This window comes from Ictalurus furcatus, chromosome 6 (genome assembly GCF_023375685.1).
Source record: "Ictalurus furcatus strain D&B chromosome 6, Billie_1.0, whole genome shotgun sequence".
NCBI classification, from domain to species: Eukaryota; Metazoa; Chordata; class Actinopteri; order Siluriformes; family Ictaluridae; genus Ictalurus; species Ictalurus furcatus.
Window position 1 is genome coordinate 6,428,957 of NC_071260.1, and position 9,693 is coordinate 6,438,649.

The window sequence follows — 9,693 nt, forward strand, 5'->3', positions numbered from 1 at the left end:
AAGTGTCAAGGTGTTCTTTTCCTTAACTGCTGCTGTTATGTTTCTCCAAACATTGTTTTGCATACATCAGATGCTGACTTTTGTGATGAGGCTGCAGGTCAGCTTTCCTTCTGATGACTCTTCCATGCAGATCATGTTTGTGCTGCACAGCTGAACAGTGCCCACTCCCGTGTCAGCTATATGGAATCAGTGGTTGTTGAGTGTTAGCACAACGTTTGAGGACTCAGAGAACTGATTATGTTCTGGAGTTGTTATTCCTAATTACAATTCTTTTGCACCTCCAGGGTTGGGGGTTTGAATGCCACCTCTGCCCTGTGTGCGTGGAGCTTGCTTGTTCCTGGGGTTTTCCTCCATTTTCCTCCCTCAGTCCAAAGATGTGTGTGTAGGTTGACTGGCATTTCCAAATTATTCATAGTTTGTGAATGTGTGTGTGATTGTGCCCTGGGATGGGTTGGCACCCCATCCAGGGTGTCCCCTGCTTTGTGCCCTGGGATAGGCTCCAGGCTCCCTCGCGACCTTGTGTAAGAGAAGTGGTATGGAAAATGTATGGATGGAGTTAACCAAGGCTGAATGAGTTAATTAAGTTCTGAGACAACTGCCTGCGACCCTGTAGGATAAGCGGTATAGAAAATGGATGGCTAGACTGTACAACTGGAAAGGTGTCCAAACTTTTGTATATGCCACAAGTGCTATTTAATTTTTTTGTATTTTTAAGCTCATCAAATATAAAGTATTTATTAACACTTGCAGGAACATTTCCATGTTATTTTTAATAAATTGCTAGAGCAATTGTGTATACTTCTTTTTACTTAAAAAAATATTCTTTGGTCAGGAGTGCCCAAACATTTACATACAATTGTATATTTTCACAAACTTATGGGAAGTCAGGATGTTGTTACTTTTTAAAAGCAAAAAAAATAAAAATAAAAAATAAAATAAAAAATAAATAATAAATTGCCTCTGTGAAGTGAATGATACTTAAACCTAAATGCAGTTAGCTACACTATTTCTAAAGTCTTAATCGTACAAACATGATTCCAAAATCACATCAATATCAGATTGTATAGCTTATGGAATACATTCTACCACATTGCTATACATTGCTTTAACAATAAAAAGATGGAAAGGTGAGCATCCAGGTTTTTGCTTAAATGTAAAAATGTTACAAAGTTTCATGTAGATGAAATGTAAACTGTCATTATGATACCAGTGACCTTAAATGCTTTAATATGAGATAATAAGGCCTAATACAGAAATGCTGCTTACATTATTAACCCAAGCAGTCAAACTTTAAGTCACACTGGAGTACACGTCACATCATCCTATTGTCTGGAAAATACTGCATGCATATTACACAGCTATCAGGTTATTGCAATTAACTGCCTATTTATAATAATATTTTTTTAAGGCTATTTAACAAGCTGTCAGATATTTAGTGTGGCTAAACTGTAAATAAATTCCATTAGATATCAATCCATCAAGTCATGATTTGTGTTATTAATTATGACATTTTCAAATAAAATGAAAATGGCAATATTCATATTTTATAAACATTTATGTATTAATAACAAAATGTGTGCTTTATAATTAAGCAAAATCACATGAGCAAGAGTGAGTTTATACTGAATATTGGCATGACCTCATGCTTATGGCCGAATCACAGCTGTGCCGAAATTAAAGCAGCATAATTGTGAGTGCAATATCAGTTTTATACTATATAACTGTTTTATTAATAAGAAATTAATAGTATCAAGTATCTGACATTTCCAACACAATATGGCCAAATACAGTCATTTGTTTATTTTTTGCTCCGTGAATGGAAATAGATCTTGAAGAAGCCATGCTCACTGATAGGCTAGCTAGCTCACAATGATTTGCACGTTTCTGTTAATGGTGCACCTGGTGAAATTGGCTTCCCCTTTTCCTTTTCAGCTTCATCTGATGAGCTGTCATATTTGAAGTCCGGTGTTAAATGAATGAAAAATGCATCGTTTTACATGTCCTCGGATGATATAGTAACTGTTTCAGTGGGACTTTTGCTAGAATTGGAATTTTACATGGCAAACAGGCAAGCGGCATTATGCTAAATATAAACACTCTTGGAACACCACTCGACCAATCAAATTAATCAACTGGAACTATAGTAACTGTTGTATAAATGTATATATTGGTATCACATACATTACTGTCAGGTTATAAATTTACTTATCAGTTAAACATTATTTTATTGTACAAAAAGTCAATTAAAGCTCAATTTATTACATCATTTTCTTCTTATTATTATTAATGCCATCTAAACAATAGATAATATCTAACTTTAGAAATATATTTTTTTATTAGTCTATATATAATTATAATACATATTCTTCATTTGCAAAAAAGTTTAAAACACATACATATATGAATGTATATATCAGTATAACAACTTATCTTCAGTGGGGCATGGTAGCTTAGTGGTTAGCACGTTTGCCTCACATCTCCAGTGATGAGGGTTCGATTCCCACTGTAGCCCTGTATGCCCACGGAGTTTGCATGCTCTCCCTGTGCTTCAGGGGTTTCCTCCAGGTACTCCAGTCCAAAGACATACATTGTAGGCTGATTGACATGCCCCCCCAAAAAAGTGTAGGTAGTATGTGAAAGTGTATGTGATTGTGCCTTGCAATGGATTGGCACCCTGTCCAGGGTGTCCCCCACCTTGTGTCCCATGCCCCCTGGGATAGGCTCCAGGTTCCTTGCATCCCATTAAAGATAAGCGGTACAGAAAATGGATGGATGAACATCTTCCCAAATTGTGCACTATGCAGTGGTGTCATGCATGGTGTTGTTTTTGTTAATGAATGTGTGTGTTTTAAATATTTGAGTATTAGTGTGTGCTCTTTCGCTGGAATGTCATCCTGGTAGACAGTCTCATCCGTCCTCTCCGCCATCTCTTTCTCCGGATTCTTGCCGTCACTTCCTGCTTCTCGCTGTCTAATGTGAACAAACTCCTGAGGAAGTTAAATGACAGGTAGAGCGACAGATACATGAGGAACAGAAAACAGGAGCAGAGGAGCAGCATCCCAAACAAAAAAAAGGAAAAATCTTTAATCCAAGTCTCAATTCTTCAGCATTATGTATTTATTGGAAATTGCTGGAAATCATTTCCATTAAATCCTGCCCATCTTTGCAGCCTGTTCATTGCAAAAATGCAACAAAAAAGACCAGATAATCCAATAGACTTTGTTTATAAATCTTCAAACACCCACCAAGTCTTTTGATGTACGAGTCCCCACACATACGGCATACTGTGTGTGTGTGTGTTTCTCAATGCTATGCTCCATTTCACTCATATCCAAAGCTAGACATACACTGATAATCAGCTTACACTAGATTAGTTTGTACTGTCACTAAAGTCCATGACACACCAGGCTCATCCCATGTGTCATTTTGCACTATTGCATCACTCTCACAACACATACACATACACACACACCATGACACTCACATTTTGGTGTTGGTGTGAGTTGCCATAGAGTCGTGTGTGTTTGTTTAGAATTTTATTTATTTTAATATTCTCTACCACCAGTTACGCCATCTACCAATGACTACCATAGCACCATCTGTCATACTACAGTTGAGGCCAAACATTTACATAAACCTGGGCTACACTTCATGTTACCATGAATTTCCTGTGTCAAGTCAATTAGGGCATCATTTCAAAATAATAGCAAAGAGATAGATGTTTTTCAGCTTTTATTTACTATATCAGATTTTCAGTGGGTTTAGAAGTTTACACACTCAAAAAAATAACTCCTTGGATGAACACAATTTAATTGAGGTTCAGGATTTCCATCCAATAAATATGTATAGCCCCAACTCATAAAAAAAAAAAAAAAAAAAAAAAACCCTGATTCATGCAATGAGATGTAATTGAGTTGGTCCAACTTAATTTGATCAAATAGAGTTTAAATGTCATGTAATAGCAGAGAAGGAACTCTGGACTACAGTTCCCAGCAGCCACTGCACCGCACTGAGGTCACATGACCACCTGAATCATGTCATGTTAATCAGCACCTGTGTGTGTATAGCCACAGTTTGCATTGCACTCCTTGTCTTTCTTTTTGCTTCTGTTGCGGTGTTTATGGTCTTTGGTTTATTTTATTCTTAGCCTTAGCGGGGTTTTTTTGTTTGTTTGTTTGTTTTTTTACAATTTTGTGACAGTGAAAGCATACATTTAGAAACGTTGTTTTTTTTTTGGTCTGGAAATTTGCATTACTGTGCATGAACGACACATGAACAGTCAGTGGAAAGCCAAAGACATAAACTTGACTATCATGAAATAAAAGTAACAAATACAGTAGTGCTTGAAAGTTTGTGAACCCCTTAGAATTTTCTATATTTCTGCATAAATGACCCATCATCAGAGTCCTAAAAGTAGGTAGAGAACCCAATAGCCTTTATTATTTATTAAGAGATTAACTACTTTATTGTGCTTTTGCATGTTGATAAGCATTTAAAAAAAAAATACATTTAGATCTGGTTTATCATGTTATTCTGTAGAATTTCAGCCTTCTTCACTGAAATTTGTTCTTTGACTCAAATGTATGTTAACTGATGTACTATACAGTAAAAGGTACCACACTGGGCACAAACAATTGCAGATATATAACTAACAATTAGCACCAGTATGTTTTGTGCATTACATATGCATACATTTAGGGAAGAAGACAACATAATACATATTACATACACTCCCCATAATACATATAGAACATAAAAGAAAAATTAATTACACAGAATTTCACAAAAGACACAGAACATTTTTAACAACTACTGTGTTAAATCTTAATATGTTGGGTTTGCGAGGTTATAAAATGGTGAGAATTTCACAGAACTGGCTAAGCTAAAGTGTGCACCACAGAGGTTGATGAGCCAAGTGGCTGTCTAGCTAATTAGTTTTGCAAGTTGGAAAATGTGCTGGGATAAAATACGAGGCATACTTCCTTACACTCGGACATCTTGCTAGCTAGAAATCAATCTGTATTGCTAACTTTTGTTCCCTGGGCTAGCAAACTTCTGAAGTTGAACTGAGTACTCACTGACAATGCTAATTTGCACATTGTGTGCGTCTGAATTTAAGCGAAGGGACGCTTGGAACAATTTACACCTCACTTAACTATTTCAACACAGTTGCATTTTTCACTCAACATTATGATATGCACATTCTTTGACAGAGAGGAAAAATCTTTGTTGCAAAAAAAGAACAATACTTACCAACAACTATTATCCAATGCAAGCGCATCAGCCACATCGGTCCTTGCAGAGCCAGCATGAAAAAATGGCGGTCACACACTGTGAGCATGGTGTCTGAGCTCGTCTCGCACATGTGTAAGTAGCGCTCCCCAAATGAAACTAGTTTGTGTTGAAATAAATCTCATACATTTTTTGTTAGACTAGTTAAATATACATACGTATTACTCCTAATTAGATATGTTTAAATAAAGTGAACAAAAAATAAATGTCATACCTATGAAGGGGAAGGATAAAGTTTTGAGTGCATACACTTTGATAGTATTTGGTGGTTTGAATCAAAGGCTCAGGGTAGCCTTTCACAAGCTTCTCACAAGACTTTGGTGGATTTTTGCCCAGTCTTCCTGACAAGAACTGGTGTAACTCAATCAGATTAGAGGGCCTCCTTGCTCACATAAATTCTCAATGGGATTCTGGTCAGAGCTTTGTAATAGAGTGCTGCAGGAATTAGTCCTAATTAACATCATAATTTTAGCACTTCCAGTTCCATCCTCCTGAAATCAGTGTTGTTTTTTTTAATGGGGTTATGGTTAAATTCCTAATATAAGGTCTGTGCTTAACACCAGCTCAATATATTTTCACGGTTTATTCTACGACAGACAATACACAAGTAAAACTCCACTTGTGATTTTGTAAAGCTTTTGTGTATTCGAAAAGGCATTATTTTTGTAAAAAGGAGTTGTTATTGCTAACAGGTGGCTAAATGGGACTACAGAGGCTGTTGGGGACATTAAACGTCATCATGCCGAACAGGAAAACTCATCTACTACATCCCCATTGTGTTTATACTCACAAAACATGCAAACTATTCCAACTCAAACTTTCCAACTTGTAGATTTATCAACTGATAGTATTTTTCAATTCTAGTGCTTAAAAAAAAAAAAGATGGAAAGAGTTGTTGGAAGCTTAGTGGCGGTGTTGTTGAAGTCATGCGACCATGGTTCGTTTATAGCCTAACTTTAGCCTTTTACTTTTGCTGATTGTATTTAGACTTGTGAAGATTAAATCTTGATGACCAAAACCTGTACGAATCATAAGTTTTTGTTTGTAACAAAGCTTACTTTCTGCAATAATCAAAAAGCCAAAAAAGCCAGGGTGATGATAACTTCCGGTTTGGCCTACAAAAATATGTTGGCACTGCAGTACTGGAAGACTCAGTTGAGATAGTTAAGTTTTAACTAAATCGAGATCCACCTCTGTCAGCCAAAGACAGGAATTAGTGTCTACAGTGGACGCAGGCTCAGCAGGGCAGTTGGAGATTGGAAAAACATAACCAGGGCTTTTTTTAACACTTGCTTTGATAATTACATAAATTAGCACACTGTATACTGAATGCATAGTGATATATATGGAATGAACATTGTGCAGTTTGTGAGTTGTATGTGGTTAGGGTGGGGTGTGTACAGTAGTTGGGTTCACAAGTTTGCGTTCCTCCGTCCCTAGGCGGCGCTGTGGCGGTTTCACGCTCTGCCTGTACAAAATATTAGCCACAGAAGAAGTGTTTACACGACTTGGATAGGATAAATCTTACGGATGATAAACTAAAGTTGATGGTGTTTAATCAGTACTTTTTCGTGAAGTAGTCAGTGATTTTAAAGGTAAGCGGAAGCAGCTCAAAAACAGATTTGATACTGTATGTAAACTGAATGTTGTTGTGATTGTGTTTGTTTTCGAAAGCATCTTTTAGCGGTTCAGGAGAGGTTCATCGGTTTTATCTATCTTGTTTCTGGTTGATACAGTGGAGCAAGTGAGAAACAACAACAAAAACAAATAAAGATGTAGAATCACAGACAGACCGATACTCACCTTGCTGTAATTATCAACATCAACATCAACAACAACAACAACAACAACAATAATAATAATATCAGTAATAACAATAACAATAGAAACCCTCATAGAACTTGTAATGGTTATAATGGGAATTGCATTGGTTTTAATGCAATCTATAATGGTTCCTGTGGGTATCTGCTGATAATTTGTTACCTTCTATTGGTTATATGTTATGTCTGGTGGATACCGTTAAGGACCAGTAATGTTTTTAATGGTTAGTTGATGGTTTGTAACGGTATTTGTATTGGAAACCATTAGAATTTCTGTGATGGTTTCTATTGTTTTTTCCCACAGGGCTGATAAGGATCTTAACTCCCCCTCCATGAGTTTAGCTGAGATTACTAACTGTTCCTCAGTCCTGCCTGCTTAGTGCTTGTGAATTGCCACGAGTACAGTTTTAAATGTAGGTTTTAGACTGGCCAAGTCAATCACCAGACCTTAACCCAATTGAGCAGCATTTCATCTCATGAAGAGGAGACTGAAGGTAGAAACACCCCAAACAAACAACAACTGAAAGAAGCTGCCGTACGAGCCTGGAAAAGCATCACAAATGAAGAATACAACACTGTGGTGATGTCACTGGGTCGCTGGCTTGATGCAGTTATCACAAACAAATTAATTTGGTTGCATATTTATGTTATTCATTTACTTTAAGACTATCTCTTCTATGGATCAAGTGCACTTTAAAATTCTTAATGAACACTAATCTAACTTGAATTATAGTGCAATAGAAAAAATCTCACCAAAAGCAGCATCAGAATCCACAACCACTGCTTCAACCTTGCCTATTTTTTCATGTGTATTAGAATTGTCTTGGGTTACTTGTTTTACTTTTATTATTATTATTTACTATTATTATTATTTATTATCATTTACTATTATTATTATTCCACAGGGTTTATCATGGAGTCTGAGTTGCTGATTGACTGGGATGCAGAACGGGTGGAGTTAAAGGCAGAGTTATCCAGGCTGGAGGAAGAGCTGGCGGAGAGTCGAGCAGAGACAGAGGAACTTCGATCTCGATCGAATGTGCTAACTGAACGGGTCAAACAAGAGATATTTATTCAATCAGTCACTCACTTACTCACAGAGTCACTCTCTCACTCAGTCAGTTAGTCAATCAGTAGTTACTCACTCACTCATTTACTCAATCACTCAGTCACTAACTCAGTCACTTAATCCCTCACTCAGTCAGTATCTCTGAGTCAGTCAGTCATTTACTCACTTGCTCAGTTACTCGTTCGCTCAGTCTGTCACTCACATGCTCACTCAGTAGCTCAGTCAGCCAGTCACTTATTCACTCAGTCATTCAGTCACTCACTCACTCATTGAGAGTCGAGCTGAGACAGAAGAACCTCTCTATCGCTATCGAATGTGCAGACTGAACGGGTCAGAAAAGAGAAATTTATTCATTCAGTCACTCGCTCCGTGAGTCAGTCAGTCATTCACATTCACTCTTATTCATTCACCACTCATTCACTCACTCACTCTCTTACTCACTCAGTCACTTATTGAGTCACTCTGTCAGTCAGTCACTCTCTCAATCATTCTCTCACTCAGTCAGTCAGTCAGTCACACTCTCAATCACAGTCACTTTCTCAGTCACTCTCTCTCACTCACTCGGTCACTCAGTCAGTTAGTTAGTTACACTCTTACACACTCAGGCACTTTCTCAGTCTGTCTCTCACTCACTCAGTCAGTGACTTAGTCAGTCACTCACTCAGTCAGTCACTCGCTCACTCTGCAAGTATCTCCCTTGCTCAGTCAGTCACTTACACACTTATGCACGCACTCACTCAGTACCTCAGTTAGTCAGTCACTCCGTTAACTCAGCAAGTCAGTCAGTCACTCACTCGCTTACTGAGTCAGTTTCTCAGTCAGTTACTTATTCACTCAATCACTCGCTCAGTCACTCACTCACTCAGTCAGTGGCTCGCTCGCTCATTCACTTGCTCACTCACTCGCTCGCTCGCTCGCATAGTCACTTGCTCGCTCAGACACTCGCTTAGTCACTCACTCACTCGCTCAGTCAGTGGCTCGCTCGCTCATTCACTTGCTCGCTCACTCACTCACTCGCTCGCTCACATAGTCACTCGCTCGCTCAGACACTCGCTTGCTCAGTCACTCGCTCGCTCAGACACTCAATCGCTCAGTCATTCGCTCAGTCATTCCTTCAGCTAAGCAGCATAATGCACGAATAAATAAAAAATCCAAATGTGGCAATTACTTAGGACATAAAAGTAAATGATTAAACAGTTCAACATGCAATCACTAGAATTATGGACATGCCATGAAATAAGAAATTAAGTGGAAGATCGGTCAGTAGTGTTTTTTATTATCTATTCTAACCTAATGATAAAGTAGGCAGTGTAGTTATTTCAGCTACAAGATTTTGTGTGTGTGTGTGTGTTGTATACAGTTGTCTCAGACAGTAGACTCATCCATATCTCTTCGTTGGGAAAGTGAGCAGAGAGAGTGGAGAAAGAAATTGAGAGAGGGAAAAGAGCGAGAATCAAGACAGGCACTACTCATCCAGAAACTGCAGCAGAAGGTGAGAATACACGCACTTAC

At 37.9% G+C, this 9,693-nt stretch overlaps 1 protein-coding gene across 7 annotated transcripts in view; it reads left to right on the forward strand.

Annotated features, from left to right (window-relative positions):
• Positions 1 to 6,783: 6,783 nt before the first annotated feature.
• si:dkey-230p4.1 (centrosome-associated protein CEP250) overlaps positions 6,784 to 9,693 on the forward strand; it is a 45,975-nt gene continuing 43,065 nt past the window's right edge. For 5 of the 7 annotated variants that reach the window (XM_053626340.1, XM_053626343.1, XM_053626345.1 and 2 more), the window contains exons 1-3: positions 6,784 to 6,887; positions 8,018 to 8,166; positions 9,542 to 9,673. In XM_053626340.1, the coding sequence (XP_053482315.1) occupies positions 8,026 to 8,166; positions 9,542 to 9,673 (273 nt within the window). In that variant the 5' untranslated portion in view covers positions 6,784 to 6,887; positions 8,018 to 8,025. Of the gene's footprint in view, positions 6,888 to 7,416; positions 7,607 to 7,673; positions 7,693 to 8,017; positions 8,167 to 9,541; positions 9,674 to 9,693 lie in introns of those variants that run through there. The other 2 variants (XM_053626342.1, XM_053626341.1) reach the window with 2 other exon arrangements.